Here is a 26,171-nt window from a genome sequence, read left to right on the forward strand (position 1 = left end):
TTATAATTAGATTCCAGAAAAAACTTAAACTGCAAATAATAAAACAATCTTAATTTATAAGTTTTCTTAATAAGTATTTATTCATACTGTTACTTTCAATTACGAACATTTCTAAATTTTAACGTTCTAGACTTAATATAAGTTTTTACAGGTATATTTTAGGTTATGTTATTCGGCTTTAAACAATTTTGAAATAAATATGAATACTACTATTTTATAGATCACTATAAAAAAATTTGTATTAAAAAGTTTTTTCAGGGCTGCCAAATGTTAATTGTCGATTTTTTGAATTTCATTCAGGCTCATAACTGCTGCTAAACAGGGAGGCCATTTGTTTTTGAGTATTTTTTTCCAGGTGTTTAATAGTACACGTTTTTAATTCTATTTATAGTTTAAAATAAAGTTTAAGGTAGAAAATTGTGTTAAGTAGTATAACAACATTGAAAAGATACTTTAAATGTATTTAAACAAAAAAAATTTGAATATGACAATTTTTTTTTTTTTGCATGGTAGATTTTTTTGCCAAGTTGAAATTCTACTACTTAACATTTAAAAATTGTTTGAAATTCAAAGATTTTTGTTCGAAACTCCAGTTTTTTTAGCCTAAATTGTCAATTTCTAGTTTTAGTGGCCACTAGAGCTCAAAACAAAGCTGTCAAATAAAACAACAAACCAAAATTTAAAGTTTTTATCAGTTATTAACATTTTCAATGATTTAAACGGCTTATTAAAATTATTCATTATATTTGAATAAGCCGTTGATGTCAATGAATTAAGTTCTAGTAGAAATTTTGAATTGAATATAGTTGTACAACTGTCTGTAATAATACATATCTGGATTTTGTTTTGACCTTAGATACGGCTTAATTTAATATTACATTTCTTCCAGGTTTTTATTTTGGTCTATTTTTATTAAAAAGATAAACTTAAGGTAAAAAAAATTGTCTTAAATAGTACAACAACATTGAAAAGATACTGTAAAGGTACTTAGAATTTTTTTTTTAATGATATTTTATTTTGTATGATATATTTAAGTATCTAACCGAAACTTTGATTACTTTACATGAAGAAACTTTTTTTTAATTCAAGGCTTTTTGTTTTTAGTGATTTTTGTTCGAAATTCAAGGATTTTTTCATAAGTTTTTGAATTTATTTTAGCTAAATCATTAAATTCTAGGTTTTTAGAAACCCTGTTTATTTTTAAATTTTTATTTTAAAAATTGATAATTAATAATTATAGAGCTTCATTTTTGCTTATTACATAACGTTTTTGGTTTTAAAGTTTTTTTCAATTACTACAACTTTAAAAGGTTGCTGACCCATGGTTTTGATGAAATCAAGCCTATTGTTAAACATAAAAAAAAATCTTCAAAGAAAATAAAAATCAGAAAATGTAAAAAGCTCTTTAACAAATTTTTTTCTAGTTGACTTCAAAAGTATACATTTAGGAAGTTAGTAAACTAATAGCTTAAATCGATGAATTCTATATTTCAGGTACAGATGTTTTAGATTAAAACTTATACTTAAAGTATTCAAAACTTTTAAATTATTTTAACTGTATGGACAAAAAATTAGTACATGAAAAAAAACACTCATTTACAACTTAAGCTAAGAAAAACATAAAGCCATATACTAAAGACATATTTCAAAAAGAAAGGAATATTTTCAAATTGTAACAGTTTAACTTCAATTTGTCCCTTATAAAACACATTAAACTTCTATGAAAAAGCTTTCGGTGTTTAGCATTTAATGATCTGTAGTTTTAAAACATGTTAACTTTCCAAAACAATTAAAGTAAAAACGGTTTATAAATCTTTTATAATATACTTAAAAACCGAAGTATTTCTATTTCATATAATATATAAAACTTTTAACACCGTTTCTGACATAAGTTAAAACTATTTGAAAATTGAAATAATAATAAACTTTCATAAAACTTAAACTATAATTTTTTTTTATAAAATAACTCCAGTAATAATGCTTTAGTTTCTCAAATCGTCCTATTATGTCAACCGTTCTTTGTGACTTTTTTGGGTTCTTTTATATAACTTTCATACTCAAAATTTTTTTAGTAATTTTGAGGTCTTTAGATATAAAATACGGTATTCAAACTATACACTTATTTTTTTAATTTAAACAAATTTAAAATTTATTTTTGATAGCTACGTCAAAATATGTTTCATAACTTCACTGTATACAAAATTATGCTCTTATAGCTATTCAAAATATAAATCTAAGCGTTTGTTAACAAAAGATCTTAGCGAAACAAGTTCACTGGAATATATAATAAAAATAAATTATACAGTATCCTTGTATTATTTTAGCTAAAATTTTACTTGCTTGCTGATGAAGTTTTTGAATGTGCTTCAAGCAATAATTATGAGTTTGAAATAAAGTTTTTGTTGATTGTTTATTGAATTAATTTTTTTATATAGTTATTAAAAAAGATAAATAAGTAAGATAATATATTTAACAAACTAAACACTAATCCAGTAACAATAAATCAGTAGATTTCGAAATAAATTACTTTTTATAAAAACTTAATTTTTAATCAAAACTTTATTAGATAATTCATAATCAAAAGCCATGAAACAAAGTACTATAGTTTTAAATTTGATTTATTGTTTAAATATTCAGTTTGTTTAAAACTATTTTATCTAACTAAACTTTGTACGTTTATTGGTTTAAAAATTATAAATTCATTTTGTTAACTCCTTTTTGAACTGATTAAAAAATATAGTTGAATTACCACTATAGCAGAAATAAAAACAGAAAGTTAATGGCAAAATAATTAAGTTTTGATTACTAATGTGTAGTCAATAAAAAACTGAAATCTTAAATTTTGAATTAAAATCAGACGTATGTTAAGACCAAGTCAAATCATTTTGTTTGCTACTTGATAGAAGTAAAAAATTAAGAAAATTCTATCTTCAGACACCAGCAAATGATGCAAATTTTTTATATAACTAATAATAATTGTAAAACAAAGAAAACTAATAATTAAACACATACCTTATTTTCCAAATAAGGCAAGGAAAAATCTACGTATCCACAATAGCTAAATTACTAAGTACATTAAAAAAATAAACTAGCAACAATATTTACAAAATTGTCATGATAGCTACCATACATTAAATAATTACACAAAACATCTCTTAATACTAATGATATATATAGATCAAATTAAATTTGAATAAAATTTATAACAATTACTACAGCTAAATTAAATAAGAGGAAAAGCAGAAAGTATAATAATTTTCTAAAATTTATTCAAGCTTGTCCATATCTTGAGTTACGACAACAAAAATCTTTTGTATTAGTACCGTCAGTTTGTCTGTAAAATATATTTTTATTAAACATTATAAAAAGCGTAACTTTATCTTTTACTACTATGTCGTGCAATAAAAAAGCAAAGTTAATACAAGCTTTAAATTAAAAAACTATGAATTAATTTATTTCAGTAAATTTAATAAAAAAACCTTATTACCAGAATTTTTTCTAATACATATTAATATAAGGAAAAATCATAAAAGTTTGTATAATAAGAACTACTAGCAAATAAACTCAAGTTATCAATTGAGTAGGCAGAATTCTTTAATTTGGTAATGAGGGGTTACACAAGTTTTAACTAAAACACATTCAACAACCATACAAACTGTTGTTGACAACACATTAAACAGAGTTTAAAACTTGGTGTCTTTTAATCAGTTTTATATTTACTATGTTTACTAGCTTAAGTAATATAAGTTTATATATTTTAATTAATAAAAGATTAGCAGTATAATTTTTTTTCACCAATCTACTCTCCATAGTTCGAAGTAAATTTAAAAAATAACTATTCATAAAAAAAATGTATTTTATAATAATTAAACAAAAGTTTGCAACTTTTTTATAATTTGTTGCATTACATAAACAATACGATTTTAGTATAAAAGTCCTTTAGACTATAAGTTTGTATAATAACTTACAGGGTTTGCGCGCAAATTTTTTCAAACTAAGCCTGGCATTTCTTAATTTAGACTGAAATTTTCCTAAGTGGGTAATTTATTCCCTATAGGGTACTTATAAATACGGCGACCTTTAAGTTTACGGCTCAAAATATTTTACACTTGGAAACACCACAAAAACACCCTGTACAAAAGTTTAGATGATTTGAAAAAACACCTTGGCAGCATTCGATTTTCTAAAAGCCACCCCAAAGCAAACTGTACGGGTCAAAAAAAATTAGACCTTAGAACTTTTAGCTGGAATTTATTTTTACATGGGGCCAATTATCACGGAAACACATTGTGCACAATTTTATATTATTTAAAGATAGTTTTATGGAGGTAATTCTTGATTTTGTGTAATTTTTATCACTTTTTATTAAGTTTTCTTGAATTTCTAGACTAAAAAAAAATCAAGAAGTGCAAACCAGATAGAGTTTTTGTACCATACAGTTTGCATTGGGTTGGTATTCAGAAAATCGAATGGTTTTAAGGTGAAGTTTCTTCAAATAATTAAAAGTTTTGCACAGGGTACTTTTGTGAAATTGTCCAAGTTTAATAAAAAACATTAGCTGTAAAATCAAAGATCGCCGTATTTATAAGCACCCTTGCGGGCGAGTTAGGCTATCAGGGAGTCTGTGCTAATTAGTCAAGGAGAAAAAAAGATAATCAACTAATTGGTAATTATAGGGGAGATTTCTAGAAAATAAGAAAATAAAAAAAAAAATCTGTAGAGGAAGCGTTTATGAAAATGAAATTGGAAAACCCTGCCGTAACCATTGTTTGTCGGCGCCCAGCTGGTCTTATAACCAGGCAAAACAATATAACCTATTAGATAAGTTGTAGTTGAGTAGCTTATTATTAATAGAAACTTCGAGTATATTTTTTTATTTTTCAAACTCAAATTAATCAAAAAGATACGGCCCCTGAAGATTACCTTGGAAAGATTCAGTTTTCGGAACTTGTATTGTTTTGTAACTGCTATGCTACAGACTTATTTAACAGATAGTAATACAGACATTTTGCTTACAATCTACAAATCTTTTTTTTAGAAAAACTTAATATTTTAACAATGTACTAAAAACAAAAAAAAATCCTAAATTTCATAGAAAGTGAGAAATTTTAAAGCATCTGTACTGACAAGTACTGATATTTTGCCTTCAAAAACTAAATATTTATTTTGAAATAAGTTTAAATCTTAAAATAATCTATTAAAGACAAAATCAAAATTATTCTCAAATTTATTTTTGAAACTTAGGAAAATTTTTAGGAATTTGAACTGACAAAAACTGACATTTTGCCACTTTTTCCAAAAAATAAGTGATAAAAACTCTGCTCAAAACAAAATATTTATAAAACTTCTTTTATAAATTTAGAAGCTTTCAAGCATTTATACTGACAATTTGCCAATGTTGAATTAATTTTAGTAAAGTTAAAGCAACAAAAACCAAATGCTTATTTAAAAAAATTCACAACTTACAATTTACTCAAAGAAAATCAAATTTTTAAGCATTTGAAGTTTAAAGCATTTTTCCTAAAAAAAAGCATGACGCGTAAGAACCCTGATGATGCAGAAATTGTTGGCAAAAATTTCATAGTAACTTTATATAACTTACTTGAGTTAAAAAACACATACATTTTAGGTATATAAACAAAAAACATACGTTTAACTATTTTTCTTTGAAAAAGTTTTTAGTTTTAAGCTTCAAATATTTTTATCGATTCTACTTAAAATAACATATGAATAAGAAGCAAATGTTTTTATAATATAAATATAGAAGACACGTTTAACGAAATTATATTAGATGTATTAAGAAAAAAATCAAAATGTAAATTATTAAATATATATACATTATTTTTATTTTAAAATAATCTATTTATTAAGACAAACACAAACCAATCAATCTCTTCAAAAACAAATTATCTTCTACCTAGCTGCTTTATGAAAATAAAAAAACTACAAAACCATGATGTCAACGAATCGATGTATGTGTAGTGTGAATATTAAAATCGATAACTTTTAACATTTCTAGAAATCAAACATATTCTGTCTTATTGTGACAGAGATATTTGAAAGAATATGAAAAAACGAAATTAAGTTTGTAAAGATAATTAAGTGACTTGTTTTAATATTCAATTTAGAGAACGTTCTGGCTTTTAATTTTTATCTTACAATAAGAAAATGTTAGACTTTAAAATAACTTTAAGTCTCAGTTTATTGTTTTATATTTAAATTTTTTTATATAAAACATGCCATTCATCATAAAAAACAGCTCAGCTTAATATTTTAAATATCTTAAAATCAATTTAATGAAAATTTTTCTGTATCTTAATAGTAAAACAAAATTGAAAAGTATATATTAGTAATTTTTTAAGAGGTATTTTGCAGTTATAACTATCTAGTAAAAAAAAAGAAAACAAAAATGTTACAAAATAACAAATTATTCAGAAAAATAGCTTTTTATTAACTTTTTTCGAGTTATAGAAACTATGTTCTGAATTATAATTGTAAATCTATAGACGACTTCCTTTTTCAATAAGAAAAAAACTAGTACAACAACTGACTAGACTGAAAACATAGAGAAGTTTTTATAACTTAAACTTTCAAGATAAACACCTTGTATACAAACGTATAAACAAAAATAAAAAACCAGACAAAAATTAACATCTAATCAAAACCTTATTTGTGTAGGTAATACCAAGTTTTGTAAACTTTTATTTGAAAATTGGATTGAAGCATTTTGTTAACATAGTAAAAGTCATAGATGTCTTCAACATGATTTTCTTTTTTAACTTAAAAAATATGAGAAAAATATTTATTCATGTATTCATAAACAAAGTGATAGAAATAGTTTTTATATACCACCATTGATATTTTCATTTAGTTATGAAAAAAATTGTTTCATACATTTATCATGTAGGACTGTGCACTTAAAAACAATGATCAATTTTCGTTCATGCGTTGTTTTACACTTTTACCATTTTTATTTAGCAGTGTCCAGAACAAATGTGCACTAATTGCTAAAACAGGAAATTAAATTATAAGTAAATGAAAAACAATTTGACTTTTTGTATTTTTGTGTTATCTAAAAAACAGTGAAATAAAATTGTACTTAAATTAGTTTTATCCTCGTTAGTAAAACGTTTTAAATTTAATTAGTGTATTCGACTTTAAATCTCTTGGTTTTCTTTTTTTAAACCTTTTACTTCTTATATTAAATACTAAGTTTTCCTATTTACAACTTTTTAATATGATTTTAAATACAAATTTTTATTTTTAAATAGTTCTACTTTAGTTTTACAATTCTAGCTAATGCCATAAAATATTCTATAAAAACTTTTGTATCTCTTGCTTTAAAGTTTTCATTTTTTGATTTCCTGTTTAGAAATTAAAAAAACAACATATTTAGTCTACTAAGATTCAAAAATACTAAACATATCGTAAACTTAATTGCTGAAATAATGCTATAATTTAAACCAATAAAGTCAATAATATTTTATAAAAATTTATCTGTATGTCATCTGAAATGTTGTATGGTTTGTTTATGTCATTCTTCAAATTTTTATAGTTTTCAATATAAGTAACTAATTATTTTAATAAAAAATATGCTCAAGAAGTTTGCTAATGTTTGCGCAGTTGACTACCGATCTACAAATACATTTCAACTTAATTTCTTAATTAGGCAACTAGTCGTTGTATAATCAAATTATCTATATTGATTATTCTTGTTGTAGTTTCTTTGTTACATTGTTAACAACAGTTTGTATCGTTTTAGCTCGGAAAATATTGTTGTAGCGCAAAAAAAAAATTAAAGCTGATCTAGATTAGAACTATATTTACGCTTGTAGTTGTACAGTTTTTAAAAAATTAATAACAATTTCTAAGTCAATACTAATTTATATAAGACAGAACTAATGTATCTAACAGCTTAACTTACTTGCAACATACTATGTTTAAGTATGCATGATGATAAGTAAAATAATATAATAAATAGTTTTTCAAGAATACGTAAAAGTTTAAGGTTTTAACGTTGAAACTAAATATTTAAACTAAAAGTTAAAGTTGACTATGATGATTTTAGTCCACTAGGCATAAAAGTACGATTGATTTTTAAAGAACGAAGTATTTATAACTTTTATTATAAAACGAATACATTAAAAACTTGTGACAATGTGTTTAATATAAAGCAATAACATGCATTTTCAAGTGGGTTTTAATGTGATCAAACTTGAAGAGTGACTAACATAAACGCTCTTCAACAGCACTCAAACCTTTGTTTTATTTAAATCACAGGCCGCTTTATGCTATAATTTCGTGTGGAAAATCATTTTTATGCATACGTAAAAAAACAAAAAATACGAAGAATATAAACGTTATGTGTTGTAAACAACATTTAATTTTAAGGGTAGCAATAACTTTGAGAACTTCAAATTGTACTTATTCAATTTTTGTTTTATTTATAAATATCTTTTGTTTGGTGTTTTTATTCCTACGCTTTAAAAGTAATGACTGACTTTTGTTATTATTTATAAATTTCATATCAAACTATAACCCTCTTTATAATAAAAGACAGACTTAATTAATCAAACTAAAAAAGACATTTCTGTCATTTTTTAAATTGTTTTGAAAGCAGCTTAAAAGTTCAATTTAATGTTTAAAATATTTTTTATAAACAAACTAAGAAAAGTGCTTTTTATTTTTTTCAACCTTAAGCACTTTTAAAAGGTTAGAAAGTTAAGTTTTCTACTATTTATCTATACCGAAATAAATATACCATTTTTTATAAACTATAAGTATATTAAATATAATTAGAAATTAAAATGTATTCAATTAAAATAATAAAACTTAAACAAACAATATTGGAAATAATGAGAATTTTTTTTTTTTTTTTAATACATTCAACTAATATACCAAGGCCAGAAAACAACGCAGCTTTAAAAACTTAGTGCTTTCTATGCATTATATTAAAATAGAAAATAAGTAAGTTATAACATAAATATTTTTTAATATTTATATTTGAATAAATTTAAGTTCATAAATTGATTGATAACGTTTTGTATGATATTTATTAGCATATCATACTCATACATAAAATAAAATCAAACAATATATCTAGTAATTAAGTATTTCAAATTAAAATAATATTTTTTTAGGTCAACGTTCTTAAATAAAAAAAAATACCTTCAGAACTACAATACATACAGATGGTGATAGTTCAACATAAATTATTTTAAAATATATAAAAAGATTTTTGCTGCTCATAATCAACTTATTTCAGAATAATTACAAGTCCTTCCCACGTACTATTTCCTGGGTTCTATTACATACACGTACAAAAGTTCATAAGCAGTTTATATGCTTTACCTAAAGCCTGACTTATACGAAAAGATAAAACTTATTTGTTTTGTTTTCGTCTTTAAATTTGTGATTATTTGTTTTTGGAATCATTAATTATTGTAATTAATTATCTTTAATAAGTATTTTCTGCTTAAATTATTAAATTACATGATTTTTGTTTTTTAGATAATAGTTTTTGCGTTTTTCCTTATTTAATTATAAGGCTTAATTTTGTTATGATCTCCATTTAGTTTAGGGGTGGGCAACGTTTTTAATCGTCGGGTCAGATCCTGAAAAATTTAGTCTTTAGCGGGCCGGAGCATTTCGAATTAGTTATTTACCGGATCCAATATCCGGACAATGACTCTTTAGATCCGGCCAGATCCTAAATTTCAAATATTATCCGGATCCGACTGGATACTAATTTTAAATCGAGATTCGGATACGGTCGGATTCATTCTAATTTTTAAAAAGTTTCGGATCCGGCCGGAATCTAATTTCATGGATACGGTTGATCACTTTTTTGAATCCTTCTAATTTACAAAAAAATCTTAAGTGTAACAACTTAAGATGTAAATTGAGACATGTCAGGTGTTTATATAATGTCTATAAATAGATTTAACAAAGGTAATTATGTAAAACATCAGATTAAAATAAACACTTTGATTGGGGTAATTTGACAAAAAGATATTCCAACTAATTTAGAACAACACAAAATATTAGTACAAAATGGTGTTTTATTAGCACACATTAGAATAAAAAGCCATTAATAAACATGTTTTCAAATTTAATCTCTTACACTTTTGTTTTGTAAAAATATGATACAAAACTTTAAAAGAATTTTCGACCATTGAAGGCCTGTCACTTCGCTCGCAGGCCGGTAATTTTCAATCCGCGGGCCAGATCCGGCCCGAATGCCGTACGTTGCCCACCCCTAATTTAGTTCAATATTTATACTACACTGATAGTAATACTGAAAAGTAGTGGCGAAAAAATGTTATGGTCTGCTGTAAACTTTTTGTACACTGTATTATTTTGATTAGAAAAAAAAAAATATTTACTTTAATTAATTTAAGAATCTTTACTTGCTATTTGTATTACAATTATCTAAATTTTGGCTATGTGTCTTCTCTATGAAAAATAATAAAAATGTTTAACAACAGAATACTTTCACGATAGTAATTAAAGTGAAATATTGCTGTAATTAATACTGTAAAGTTGTGTGAGAAAAATAAGTATTTCGCATAGTCAATTACTAATTATAACTTTAACAAGTACCAACTAAAAATTCAATTATAGTTTTAGATATTGAATTAATAAAGTAAAACTCAACTTTATACTTGAAAATACTAAATATATATTTTAATTACACATTTCTAGACAAACTATTATTTGTTTGCAATCAAACTATACATACTTTTATATTGATAACTTTTATATATATTTTTTTTATAGTTTTAGAATATTTTAGCTTTTTAGTACTTTATCAATACATTTTCAGTACGGTTATGAAATGTAGACAGTTTTGTATTAAAATAGGCTTTGTAAATTTAATATAAAAAAATATCAAGATGTGGCCGAACCATAATCAAATTTATTTTTTAAAAATTGGCCTGGTCTTTTTATACAAGCATGTTAGTTTAAAAAAATATATCATCATAAACAAATTAGTTTAAACTTAATAAATATAGCCACTAACGTCTTCTAAAACTAATTAGATTAGATTTATTTATCTATAAAAGAAATATATCTGTATTTAATCCTTATGATATAGCAACAAAATAGATTTTTCAAAAATAAAAAACTTTTAAAAACTAACCCATTCCTTTGTCAACGAATTGCGGTTGTTTATGAGCGTATTTTACACCAACAAAATATACAGGCACACCAGTGGCAGCAATAACTACTCCCAAACACGCTTCATAAGGTGCAGCATAGAAGGACATCACTACTAAAAACGCTGAGGCCAAAAAAAATATTATAGGAAGAGACAAGTGCATCTGTATTTAAAAGTAATTTAACTAAAAAACAAATCTTACACTAAAATTAAATACTATAAGGTTTAATAAATAATTAGAATTTGTTTAACATTTGAAGAAAAATTATATTGCGTTACAATTAGTTTAAAAACTTACTAGTGTTTTACTTATTACTAAATTAAGTAGAGGTATAATAAGTGTTGGTATTATTTAAAATTAAGTACACAAACAATATTAAATACTTCTGCATAAATACTTAAAAGTTTTCACTGTATTAATGGTGAAATAATCTAGAATACATCCAAGCATTCTAATCTTTACAATAACTAAACTAAAAAGTACTATAACTATTTAAGTACAAAAAGCTATGAAATAAAATAACGGGAAAACAAAAGTTATTTCACAGTAATGTTTTATGCAAAAAAAAAAAAGAAGATATTTTTTTCGTTGTGGAGATAAATAATGAAGCAAATCGTATATTGCTGTTTTAAAGTCAATTACAGTCAAAATACAAAATTTTTAATAATGTCATCAGAATTTACAGCGAGTAATTTTTAAAACTAAACTATCTTAAATTTACTAGTAAAAATAGGCTATTGTTTCAAATAAACTACTACAGAACTAGTTTAGTTAAACAAAATATGTATAATTTAAAGTTATAAAAAAACAAACAAAAAATATGCAAAATGTTATTCGAAGTTATATAACTTATAACAAAAAAGAGAGCCAAACTTTATTGAATTTGTTAATATTTTGTAGATAAAAATGTGATAAAAATTCTTTAAAATCACACCTTTTAAATCGTCAATAATATCTGAATACAATTAAACCAAATGTTTTGATAATGTGTGTTACAAAATCATTTCTTATCATGTAAAGTTTCAAGATCTTCTCTTTGTTATTTACTTTTTGTTACTTGGTTTTTGTTTATAATAAGCAGTGGTTTTTGCTAAACAAACAGTTTAAATTTCAGATTATTGCTAAAACAAAAGATTTTTTTTTTAATTTTGAAGTTTTTAACAAACACGCAATTTAAATTAAAATATGAAGTAAATAATACGGTTACATGACAATTCAAATTCGGACAACTCAATTTCCGACAGTTCAAATTCTTAAAAAAATATTTAAAAGATTATATCTCAATAAGTAATATAAGTTTGAAAAAAATAAAAAACACATATGTAGATCTTATTAATATCTACAAGCCATTTTTTTTCTTTTTTTCAAAACGTAACATACTGTTCAAGATATTTTAAAATTACTAAAAATAATTAATAAAAACTAATTGTACAGTAATCTTCCTTTATTGTACCAACATATGTTTCTGTGTGTTAACGAATCAACACACTTCAACTGGGTTCTGTAAAAAAATAATTACTGTAATAAAAGAAAAGAAGCATAGAATAAAGTGGGTGTATACATGTTTTCATTAAAATAAAATATTTTTTACAGATAATAGTTAATAATTGGTAAAATATTTAATATTAAATCCCACTGTTATACAACTATATAACATTTAAGATTATTAAGTCTAAAATAAGTAAAGTAAACTAAAATACACAACAAAACAACAAATCACGTTAATGGAAAGAATAACTGATTCAAATTTTACTGTTGTTAACGAATGAACAAAATACATTCATTACATCTAATAATTACGTCACAATATAAATGAGGTTATTTCAACTATTTAATTTGTATTGCAAAGTCTGTTAATTTATTTTTTATGTTTGTAATCTATTTCGAACAAAAATAAAACATTAACTATTAGTTAGTGTATCAATAAAATTTAATAAAACTTAACAACGGTGAAGTCAATAAAAGTCACAGAAACTCGATGTAACATGTATATTATATATTAAACGTTTGTAATGATTGAATCAAAGTTATATGCAATTAGGAAGCAGATAATAAATAATTATGTTTTTTACTTTATTTAATCCATATCTCAAAAAATATTTAATGTTTTACAAAAATAAAAAAATGGCTTGTAGATATTAATATGACCTACATATGTATTTTTTTTTATATTTGACAAATATACATTAATTTTTTATTTGTGGCTGTTTCAATTTTTTTTAAGAATTTCAATTGTTCGAATTTGAATAGTCGTGCACCTAAATAATACTCATTAGGGTGCATTGAGCTCAAAAAACTTTTGCACTTAGAAAATATTACAAAAAAAATACTCGTGTAAAGTATTAGCTATTTTGAACTTTTTTATGAAGAATCGTCTTAGTTTTCTGTAAAAATAAACATGACCTAATTTAAATCCAGATATGCAATAGACACAACAAAAGACTCAAAATAACTTTTTTTTTACACTTTATGGCAGATTTATATTGAAGGGTATTTTGGAAAACTTGAAGATCAAGATTTAATTTAGATTATTATCTTTAGGTTTTTTGTTATAATTATGACTACATAATAGGAGAAAAAACTTAAAATTTATAGCAAGTTTAAACCTTCTCAAAAATCACATTAAATTTCTAGCTAATAAAGTTTACTTTTTAAAAAAAATATGAAGTATTATCAAGAATAACCGCGCATTCAACCTTTATGTTAACAGATAATAATTGTACGTATATACAACAAAATTACAGTTGAAGTTTTTGAATATATTTTTTTTAAATATACCCTTTACAGGGTTGCCAATTGTTTTTGGAAAATTTTCTCCAGGTTTTTAAAAGTAGACATTTTTGGGTCTATTTTTGGTTTAAAGATTAGTTTAAGGTAAAAAGCTGTGTTAAATAGTATAGAAACATAGAAAAGATACTCTAAAGCTATCTTTATTTATATGATAAATTTTTTAAGCCAAACCGAAACTTTACTATTTAATATGTTAAAATTGTTAAATATTCCAGGTTTTTCCTGGTTTTTTTAAATTTCTCAAATTCCAGGTTTTTTAGCCTAAACCGTCAAATTCCACGTTTTCCAGTTTAAAGGTTTTTAAGCAACCCTGCCTTTACTTATTTTCAACTATTGTGTATTTCTTTAAAACTCTTAAAATAATCTACAATTTTCCATACGCTTGATAAACAATATAAGAATATCTAAAGCAATAACCTACAAAAACTAAACAATAAACTTTCAAATATAAATTTTGCTGCTTTATAAAATTACTCCAAAAATTAATAAATATATAACTTACTTTTTTAAAAGTATTTCACATTAATTAGTATATGAATACAAAGTTTGAATTGTTTCAGAACTAAATTACAACCTCAAAAAGAATTTGTTTTAGATTAAGTTTAAACTATTGTAACTTAAGTAATTTTATATCTAGAATTTGATAAGCACCAAGTTCTACATTTTTATATTAAATTTTTTTTGCAAAGTTTCACTATTTTATAAAAAAAAAAACTTGTTAGTTCTAGAACCAAATGACAAATAGCTTACTTTACACTCTTAAAAAGCAACTGCATATTTTTATTTTAGATAAAGTTAAAACTGTTTTAACTTCATAAAACTTTAAGTAACAAATTATACAGTATCCTTTTTTCAATACACTAACACATGTTTCTCTTCAACGGAGCTCTGCAAAAAAAAAATACTGTAAGGAAAGAGTAGAAGCTATAGTAGGTGTGTACATGTGTCTAATAAAAAAAAAATTGTTATACATTTTATAGATATTGCTATAGCAATTATTTATATTTTTAATAGACACATGTATACACCTACTTTAGCTTCTACTGTTTCCTTACAGTATTTATTTTTTTACAGAGCTCTGTTGAAGTGTGTTAATTCGTTAACACACAGAAACATGTGGTAGTGTAATAAAAAAAGGATACTTTATCATTTTTTATTATTATATATTTTAGTAAACTTGTTTCGCTAGGATCTCTTTTTAACAAACGCTTAAATCTATATTTTTGACAGGTTAAAACTTAAAGTAAAAATTTTAAAATATTTTATAGTCTTAGAGCTAAAATCATAATTAGCATTCACTCCTTAAACACAACTGAGTGAATACATTTAATCCAGGTTAAGTTTGAACGGATTTTGTTTAAAAACATTTAAGATATAAATCTAAAATCATAAATATTTTAAAATATTTAATTGGTTATATTTTTTTGTATTTGACATCCCTTAAATTTTAGGCGATTTCTGTTCTTATAACGTATTGATTGTAATAAAAATTAGTAAAAATCTGCTAAATAAGCACTTGAAGTTAAAACATTTTCCATATAACTTTAATGTAACCTAAAAAAAAGAATTATAAATTATAAAATTAATATAAATATGTTACTAGGTTTTTATGATATTAAGTGCCTAAACTTTATAAGGTGTTCATCTGAGGTCATTTTGATTTATTATAAAAAACTGAGATGAGCCTTCAAAAAATTTTTAAATATACTGATAAAATACATAATATGTTTTTATAACATTTTCTAAGTGCTATTTTTTTGAGCTTAAATAGTGATCTACCAGATCGAGGTCCTTTTTTAAAACAAGATCCGGCCAAGTCCGAATCTCGTTTTCAAATCAAGATAAAGCCGAATCCGGATCCAGCAAATATTATGTGAACCCCAAGCTCAAAACTCCCATAAGCATGTTGAAGATCTCTTTAATTCTTTTTGCTCTTTAGCATTAACTCACAGAATATCAAGTTTAAATTTCAGTTTTTTTTTTTTGCTGCTCACCGTAAACTTCTATATGTCTGGTATAAGTTTTACAATGAATTTAGTGAATTTAATGCCAAACACGCATAATATATGCCACAATTAATGATATACTGGATCCATTTTTTAAAGTTAAGATCCAGCCAGATCCGGAGCGGAAAAGGCTGGATCCGGTCGGGTCAGGTAAACCACTAGCTATAAACTATTTTAATATTACATTTTCATGATTATCCTAATAACAATGCAATGTAGATAAAGTTCTATATGCAAAAATAAATGAAAAAAAAGATTATTTATGTTACAAAAAACTATTTCATATCAATAAAGTATTTAGCCTTGATTGTTTTAAATGACCTCAAAAAACTTACAAAACATCTAAACCAAAAAAAGTAACAGAAAAACTTTATTTTTATCTGCAAGTTATTTACAAGTTGAAAGTTTCTAAAATAACATCATTTAATTCAATATAGCTCACTTACTTTTATAGGGCGCTCTAATTCAGGATACTTAAACCTCCACCAAATCATTCCAAAAATTGCAGCTCCAATACAAAGCCAATTGAAAAAACTGAAAAACGTGATAAGGCTCCAAATGTCACCAACAAACAAGAAGATACAGGACATCACACACTGTCATTAACAGTTTGCTTATTGGGTTTAAAAAAATTGAAACTGCGTATTCTAAAAAAAACCTTTAATAAAGCTAACGTGTCTAGGTTTATCTGAAGACAGTAATAGTTGATCTAACGGTTTTAGTTAAATTTGCAATTAGTGTTTTGTAAAAATTTAAACTTAATTAACCTCAGTAAAACTTAATTTATGTTATCATATGTTTATTCATTTACATACTTTGAAAAAGAGCCATTATTTTTTTGATTTTATTGTTTAGATATCTGTATTTTTGAGTTTCAAATAAGTATACTTAGCTCAGTCTCAAACAACTACTTTAAAGAAATAAAAACAAACTATTATAATTATTCTACAATTTTTAATTTTTTAGGATGCATAGAAAATCTCAAATAAAAGTTACAAGTTATGTTTAACAGTAATTTGCACCTTTCTAACAAAAAAATTTTTTTAATGTAATTCGACGAATAAATGTTATTAGAACATTTTGGATTTAAAATATAACCGATTTGTATTGAAAACTAAACTAACACACTAGAATATAATGTTATACTAAACTTTATTTTTCAAAAAAAAAAATCCTAACGTAAATGTATAACTTTTGACAAGTATCTTAGCAAACATACATTGAATATAATAGCAGGTACTGGTGTCAACTTATCTGTTTGTATCATAGCTAACACATTTGGAAGCTGCCCTTCGCGAGCTCCAACAAAAAACAATCTACAAAATATTAGTACTTATTAAAAAAAATTATTCAATACAACAAAACTGTAAACTGGGGGTCGGCAAAATGGGGCCCAGGGGCAAATATGTCCACCAAGTAAAATTTCTGGGCAGCTATATGCTTTTTAGTTTTAAACAACTAATGCAGGAGAAGAAATTTAAATCCTTTATAATAAAAGCTTTAATATGTGGTGTATTTTGTTTGAGAGTAAACTGTGCAGTGCAACCTATTTACGATTTTTTCATACACAACTGATTTTTAAAATGTACATTTAAAAATCTTTAAGTAAAAATTTCAAACATAATGATATGCAAAGGACCTTTTCTTATATGGCTGGACTTCGTTATAGTACATCTTGCCCGTTCCTCATAAAAGGTTGCCGACCCCTTAACAAAAACAATCGTCGTAAAATGAATCACATAGTTTGTGGAAAAAAATGGTTGAAAAATATTGTTAGATTACATTTGTTATACTTGAAGATTAAAACTTGAAAAACAAATTATTTGTGCTCTTAATTTTGAATAAACAGCAAACTAAATAAAAATTTATGTACTGTTCCTTTTTAACATTACTTAAATACGATTTTTTATAATTGCTGTATCTGCGAGATAAATTGAACTAGCTTATTTAGTTTATCGTAAAACTATTTTATTTACAATAAAAGTTTTAAATATTCTAAACAAAATTTTGATGTAATACTGCTGAAACATTTTTGTATCAGCAGTATTACAGTTTGAAAAAAAAAAACAGTTTAACTAAGGTTTAGAAATTATTGTTTTAATGATATGGCTTGAATTTTACACAAATTAATTTTAAAAGAAATGTAAACCCAATTTGTTATAACTTTACTTACATCTAACAATAATGTTAAAATTTATGATTTTGAACGAAAATAAACATATTATTTGAGCCAATATATTTGCAATTAAGTAAATACCTTGAAGAAGTGAAAATTGATCCATTTACAGAACCAAAGCAACTCAGTGAAACAAATACTGGAATAATCCAAGACATCACTCCTAAAACTTTCTCACCAAACAACTACAAATAATAGTTAATAAAAATAACTAATTTTAATATAGTTTATGTGATATTATTTTGATTTGAATTTAAACCATCTTTGATAGATTAGGCTAAAACTATTATCGAAAAACATTAATAAAAATGTAATTTAGTTTGAAACGCTTTAAAAGCTCGACTTTACGTTCATTATGTTTGTCTATAACACCAGCTGAACACCTAATGAAACAATAAAGATGTTACACCTCCCCATGATTAAGTAACGTTTTGAATTATCATTGCAGACACAACATGTAAGTCGTAAATCTCCACGGTTTCATAAAAGATTAAAACAGAATGTACTAGATGTTAATTAGAAGTTAATTTTTAATGGCGAGTCAATGCCTAAAGAGGAACAGTCATCCAAACACAAAGATCTCATCAATATTTCTAGTTGTGCAGATAAATACATAAAAAGCAGATTTAAAACTTTATTTAGATCAGGGTTTCCCAAACTTGTTAATCTTTTTTTTTTCAAATGGCCCCCTTTAAAGAAATTAAAAAGGCTATTGCCCCATCCAACAAGACTACTCAAAAAATTACCATTTAAAAACACCTAAGGCCTTTTTTTTGCTCTTCATCTGCAATTCAAGAATATCTAGAGTAATTTTTAAAATTTTATGACTACCCAAAATTTTAAAACCGCCCCCTCCCCCCTCTTTCACCCCTTTACTAGTTATTGCCCCGACTTACTAAAGTCGCCCCGGAGCGATATTGTCCACTTTCGGGAAACCCTGATTTAGATCAAGAAATACATACAATCTCTAGGTTCTGAAATTGTGATTCAATAAAACTCGCAAGCCGAAAATATGAAAACAATGAGATGTGCATAACTTAAATTATACGAATATTGTGTTTTTTATTATAGTGTAATTTTGTAAAAATTTTGTTATTTTATTTGGTTTTTATTCAATTTTCCATAGTCTGAAAAAAAAACACTATTTATGATTTTAACTCAACTTTAAGTTGGTAGACAATAAATTTTTGTGTTACTTCAAAACTAATAACCCTAAAACAGATTTGTTTTTTATTAACAACAATTGTTTTTTAATTCAAAGGTAAATTTAATATACTATTATATGATTATTTAAAATTAAGCCCAAAGTAAATAATAACAAACTTTTGAAAAACTATTGATTTGTGTATAAATTTCCTAATTATGGAGTATATGAAAGCTAACATTTGGCAACAAAAATTTTCAAACGGTTTTGGTTTATTATAAATTCAGACTGACATTGTTGAATTAAAGTATAAAAGTTTACGATCACCAAACGAGACAGACTATGTTTAAGTAAATTTTTAAAGTATATAAAATTATTAATATCTCGAAGTTAGTAAAACTACTCTAGTTTAATAAATTATGTTATGAGAATCAGCTGTTAAACATACAATAGGGACTTAATTTGTTTATATTGATATAAATTTTAATGTTTTAAATTTTATGCTTTAATATTTTTGTGAATAAAAACAGCAAAGTTGAAAATATATTTCCTATTACGTTTAAACAAAAGTTTTCTAGATTAGTTTTTATTAAAATTAGAACAATAAAAACCATAAAAACATCTAAAAGTCTTAAAATAAAACAAAGCAGTTTTTTTTCAAGTAATTTTTTTATAAATCTAGTTTCTACATAAAAGTATTTTACTTATTTCTTATTGATAAAACTTAAAACAACTGTTAATAGTTTAGAAGATATTAATTCAGTTAATATATCAAATAAGTGATGTATTATAAAAATTATATATTAGTATCACATTTATAAAAACATGAAAGCCCTAAAATTTGTACTTTAGTAAATTTAGATACGTTTGTTCTAAGTCTACTTGAAATAACTAAATGTTAGTACAAAAGTAAATAAATTAAAATTAATTTGTATGTCTTCAAAAAAACCCTCCTAACTGTATATTTAATAGCTCAGTGATACCAACTTTTAACAATTACCCCCTATCAATTGCATTTTTAAATTGACTTTTAAAATACTTACGACAGCAACAGCGTTTGTTTCGAGAAATTCAGCTGGAGATAAAAGAGTGAAGTAGGCTACATTTGTTGTTACATAAATGAAAGAGACCAAAGGCATCGAAATTAAGATAGATCGAGGTAAATTTCTGAAAAAATAAAAATCAATATAGTAATTTTTAACAATACAACTAAACCTTTAGCTGTAATACATATTTAAGTTTCCATTATCACTCACTAAATATTCGTGTTTTCAATTTTATTTTAATTATTTATACTTTTTTTGTTTGTTAATTATAAATTTTAACTTAACTATGGTTAATTAATTTACAATATAAACCAAATAAAAAAAATAAGTGGTAAATAATAAGAATTAAAAAAACTGTTTAAGCATTGATTATACCGCTTAAAACCATATCTTATTATATAACATACAAAAACACTTGTTATAGTTATTAAAAAATAGGTAAGTTTCAAAAAATGAAAAAGTAAGTAAATTTATTTGTAGGTTTAAGTAAACTCAATTACTTTATTTTACTTAAACTTAAGGTAATTTTTTAACATACACAACAAACAAAAACTTTATTTTTAAGTGAACTTATTACACTTATGTTGATAAAAAAATCATGTGGCATATGCTTATGCATGTATTAATAACTTAAAAAAATAAGTTTAACATATATCAAAATAACTTTTTAGTCTCCTTCTACGCTTTCATAGTATATATAAAACAATAAAAAATTATAACTGTACATAGAAGTGTTATTAGTCGTTTTTTTTTTACTTAACAAGAAGTTAAACGTTATATTTATCACTTTTTAGACTTCATTTTATTTTCTGAGTCTATTGTTTAAGTCATATGGGGTTCAAATACTTTGTTACATGCTGATCTTATTTTAAAAATATTTCAAGTTAGCTGTTTTGTAAAATAAAATCAGTTTTTGTGATTCGAGGTTAAAAAGTCGTAGAGTTAAATAAGTTCCTAATGGAGGGACTGAATTTATTTTAAAAAGATTATTCCATTAAGGAAAAAATAATAATCATTTAGAATGTATTTACTAACACAGTTTTTAAGCAATCATTTTTAAACTTTCTCAGTTTAATTTTTACTTAATAATAAACAATCCTATATGGAGATTTTTTAATTTTCGAGTAGAAACATATTTTTTCTTAAAAAAACAATGTTTTTAAAATTGGACAAAAAATTCTTAATTATTTTGATAATATTAAATCAATACAATAGGATTTTTCTATGCAAGAAACATTTCCTAAAGTTTAAGATTAGTTGATTTAAAAATGAAATAAAAGATATAATTTTTGTAATCATTTCAAAATTTTGATAAAATAAGCAATTAAAAAATTATCCTTCTTCCTTAGTATCACAAACTTTTCACACAACCGACTTTATCTCAAAATTAAGTTTTTTTACAATGAAAATATCTTATAGTATATGACTTAAGCTTTCATATAATGACTAATATTGTTTTTTGTAAAAAAAAAAGTTCCAGGTTTTTCTAGGATTCTAAGTATTTTGGCAATCCTTGTATATAAAAAACAATATGTTTTTAAATGCTAGTTCTGAAAATTTTAAGCATATCTCACTTAATTTGGTAAGATAAATTTTACTAAGAATAACTTTTGTAGAGTATTTTATTAGTTTAATAAACTAGTTGAACATAAACTATTTGTAGTAACCATTGTTTAGATTTACTCAAAAAAATAATTAAACATAGTTTAGACTGATTAATTATCTTAATTTAATTATGCATGAATTAAAAATTATCTTTTAAGAAAAAAGAAAGATAGCTCGCTTGATATTAAATTCAAGTAAAGATTAATATTACAAGCATGCTCTAAACTATTTCATATAAAATAATTTAAAACTTTAATTTGCAACTATTTTTTTCTAAACTATGGGCAATAACATACAAAACATTTTGTAAAACATATTAGATTTTCACACAATATCTTTTTAATTATACTATTTAAAATATAAACAAGTTTTTACAAATTTATTTAGAACTTGACATGTGTATAAAATATGTGTAAGGCTTAAATTTATTTCAAATTCAATGCAGCATAAACCTCTATAACAGACTTAGAAAAACGCTGTTAGTAAGGCAAGTAAAATTAAATTTGTTATTGGGAGCTTAGATAAAAATTGTAACACCTTTTTTCTATTAGTAAACAATAGAAGTGTATAACAAAACTTATTCTAAATCTCTAATGAAAAACTACTTTATAAGTTTTTAAAAAAAAATAAAAGTATAAAAAAAATTCAAACTAACTTTGCAGGGTTTTTCAATTCTTCAGTAACAAAGTTCAAATAGTTCCTGAAATTAAAAGAAATAAAAATATTTTGTAAATTTTAATACAAAAGTAGGGTAAACCAAACCATCCGCCATAGGCATACAATCCACTGTAAAATGCTAAAATAATTTTTCCAATATCAGTACTTGTGTTTTCAAAAGCAGCTTGCGTATTTAAATACTCGGTGTTTCCTGATAATAAAATAGCATTAGACTTTTTTTTTCTTAACAAACTACAAAATTTCATGTTAATCCCTAGAACAGTAATTTTCATAATAAAATTTGAGTACAATATATTACAGATAATACATGAAAATATGAAGCTTTAAACTACAAATTGTACTGCAGTTCATGCAACACAGATCCACTGCTTAATTTTGTATATATTTAATCTATTTTAAAGGTGTGAAAGTACTTCATCATAAAGAAACTAAGCAGATTTTAAACATCTTATTTCTAAAGGAATTTTACTGAAACTATTTTCATGAAATGTGCGTACATTGGAAACTACAGTTTTAATTGATAAAAATTACAAATTTAAATGAAAGGTTTTAAGATGTTATAAAAAATGATAATTAAATTAACTGGTGCTGCTAAATCTATCAAGAAGCATCGGTTGCCATATATCCAACTTACAACAAAATGCATTCATAAGGCAGATCTAAAAATTGTTTAATAAAGGGATTTTCCTATCAATGATGTTAATATTTGATAAGCTTTCAATGAACTTAATTACCTCAATATTGAAAAAACAACTACTGATTTTAGAACAGGGTTTCCAAAACTTTTCTTCAAATGGCCCCCTTTGACGAAATTAAAAAGCTATGGCCTTTTTTAACAATAAAATTCGAACTACCATTAAATACACCTAAGACCTTTTTGTTTTGCTTTTTCATCATCAACTCCAGAATAGTTTAAAACTATGACCTCATGGCTGCCCTGTGGCTCCTTTACTGCTCATGGCCCCCCTTTGCTGTTCGTGGCCTCAAAGGGGGCCACTTGGCCCACTTTGGGAAACCCTGATCTAGGATAATTTTTAAAATCAGGATTTTTTTTAAGTTTTAGTATTAAAAAAGTTTAATAGACTACTAAAGTATAAACAGCTATAAAAATATTAAAACACAATAATTCTATTATGATACTTTTTGATACTGATATTTTAATTATAAAAAGTTAAAAAAGCAATCAAGCTACTTTAAATTGATATATATATATATTTGGTTATTAAAAAGCATTGAAAATAGATATATTAAAAAAACTGTCTGAAACTAGAATACTACTAAAAAAACAGGTTTCATCAATTATTACTTAGTCTAAATAATTTTAGTAAAATTTAGATAAACTTACCTTGAAAAATTTGTACAATACCAATTATGATGATCAGTAAAAGTGCTAAAAGTTTGGAAACAGTAAAAACATCTTGAACTCTAGTAGCTGCTCTTACACTAAAACAATTCACAGCAGAGAGAACAGCTGCATAAAAAAAAAATTAATGATATCAAATATAGATTAAATTTTTCTTTAATTTATATTTTTATTCTCCTTTATAAAATTAGATTTGAAGAGCCAGTAGCAGTACAACATTGTTACTTTTGTAAAAGCTTAAATACTTAAAAATTATCATAATAACAAAACTATTTTAAACTACTAATAAAAACCACAATTTTTAGAGGAAATACCAAACCTAAAGTTATAAAAACTAGCCTAAGATTTCTAAAAAAATATTAACTAGCCTTAGCTTTACAAAAACAACAAAAAAAGATTAAGTTTTTCAAACAATCTGAAAAAGTTTTAAACTAGCCTCCACTTTCCTGAGATTTTGAAAATTGTTAAACTCGCCAAATTATCTTAAATGTATGGTAACTCTACTAGTAAAAATATTTTTTGAGAAATAGTCATTTTGGGGACAGCTTTTGATACAAGTGTATAAAAAATAATTCAATGTTTTACAATTTTCTTTGAACTTAAAATACTACTAAAGACCCATTCATTATCAAGTACTTTAGTAGGATTCAAATTAAAAAAAGTTAATTAAATGATTTAGAACAATCTGCCAGAACATTACTTTTCTAAATTAAATTTTATGACCAAAAAATCCTCCTCCCAGCAAAATAATTTAAATTTTATAAAGATTAGACAAAAAAAGTTTAAAACCATTTCTCAAACTTTAGAGAGAGGTAGGTTTTAATAAAAAAAAATATTTCAGTTTTTGCAGGTTGCACCTTCCAAAATCCTAATAAAGTGTCCAATTGGATCACTTGTATCACAAAATTTACTTTGAACTTTTTTTTTTAAGTCAAAAGTGACATATATCTTTAGTAACCTATGTAGAAAATAAGACTAAATTTATTAAAGAAAATGATTCACTATTGTCTTGATTCAAGCTAAAACTATTAATTTTATACTTTTAGCTTATTTCAAGAGATAATTATATTATAATAGATATTTAATTGTAACCAAAGACCTTATTTATCTTATTGATTAACTAAGTAAAACATTGTCTAAGGTATAAAAATACTTATAAAATATTAATTCAAAATAAAGTAAAATTGGTATATTAAAAAAGGTTAGTAGTACTTGACTATAAAACAAAAAAGTGTTAAAAGTAATAAATGATTACTTACTAATACAAAGAACAGCAAAAAGCCTTGCAGGTAGGACTGGAAATACTCCACAAGGAAAAAATGGCTGTAACAAATTATAGGAAAAGGTCAAAGCAATGGCTGCTATAGATGTAGGACGAATAATAACAAGTGCAATCCATAGTCGTAAAAATGCGGCTAATGGGCCAAAGAACTCTTTAATATATGCATAATCTCCTCCAGATTTTCTTATAGTTGTACCAAGTTCACCGTAACAAAGAGCACCAATTGTTGAAAAAACTCCACAAACTGCCCAAACTATAAGACTTAACCCAACAGAGCCAGACTGTTTAAGAACACCAACAGGAGAAATGAAAATTCCTGATCCAATAATAGTACCAATTATTATACCACAAGCATTCATTAAAGTAAGGCGAGGTTTGAGAATAACCTGGTCATTTGATTCTACTCCTTCTGAAGATAATACTTTTGTATCTAAATCTTTTTTACTCATGACTTCTTTATTTATTTTTACCTAAAAACTTACTAACCTAAATATTTTTAAAATATAGCAAGATCTATAGTTTTTATGACCAAAAACTATTTAAAGGACAATATTTTTTGAATTTGTTCCAATGTTTTAAACAAATGGCTTGTACAGTTTAAAAAATAAAAAATAATTCAATATTTGATAATAAAATACACAACAAAAAATATTTTTTATCTTTTATAACGTATAGTAAGTGAAATTCAGTGAAATATAAAAGTGTGGTTAAAAACAAATACAATTTTAAACAGATATAGATAACTAGATAAAATCTTAAGAAAATGTAGACTTTAATTGGTACTTGAATATGATTGTGCATCAAGTCCTTGGATAAAACATTTTGGGTGTTTTATTTTTGTCGTTCAATAAACTATAATTATGTCTCTAATTAAAAAAATATATATTGAGTGTAAAAAAAAGGCTACACATACTTATAG

General features: G+C 24.4%; 1 protein-coding gene across 1 annotated transcript; it reads right to left on the minus strand.

Moving 5' to 3' along the window:
* Positions 1–2,654: 2,654 nt before the first annotated feature.
* Positions 2,655–25,734, minus strand: LOC145829276 (large neutral amino acids transporter small subunit 1-like). Its single transcript, XM_082937027.1, has 10 exons — positions 25,230–25,734; positions 23,953–24,078; positions 22,692–22,797; positions 22,585–22,629; positions 20,322–20,445; positions 18,216–18,319; positions 17,178–17,274; positions 16,405–16,554; positions 11,144–11,324; positions 2,655–3,334 (listed from the first exon to the last, which is right to left on the minus strand). The coding sequence occupies exons 1-10, from the start codon at positions 25,699–25,701 to the stop codon at positions 3,267–3,269; spliced, it is 1,473 nt and encodes a 490-aa protein (XP_082793153.1). The 5' UTR covers positions 25,702–25,734; the 3' UTR covers positions 2,655–3,266.
* Between the last annotated feature and the right edge of the window lie 437 nt (positions 25,735–26,171).

This window comes from Thalia democratica, chromosome 2 (genome assembly GCF_965202585.1).
Source record: "Thalia democratica chromosome 2, ktThaDemo2.hap1.1, whole genome shotgun sequence".
NCBI classification, from domain to species: domain Eukaryota; kingdom Metazoa; phylum Chordata; class Thaliacea; order Salpida; family Salpidae; genus Thalia; species Thalia democratica.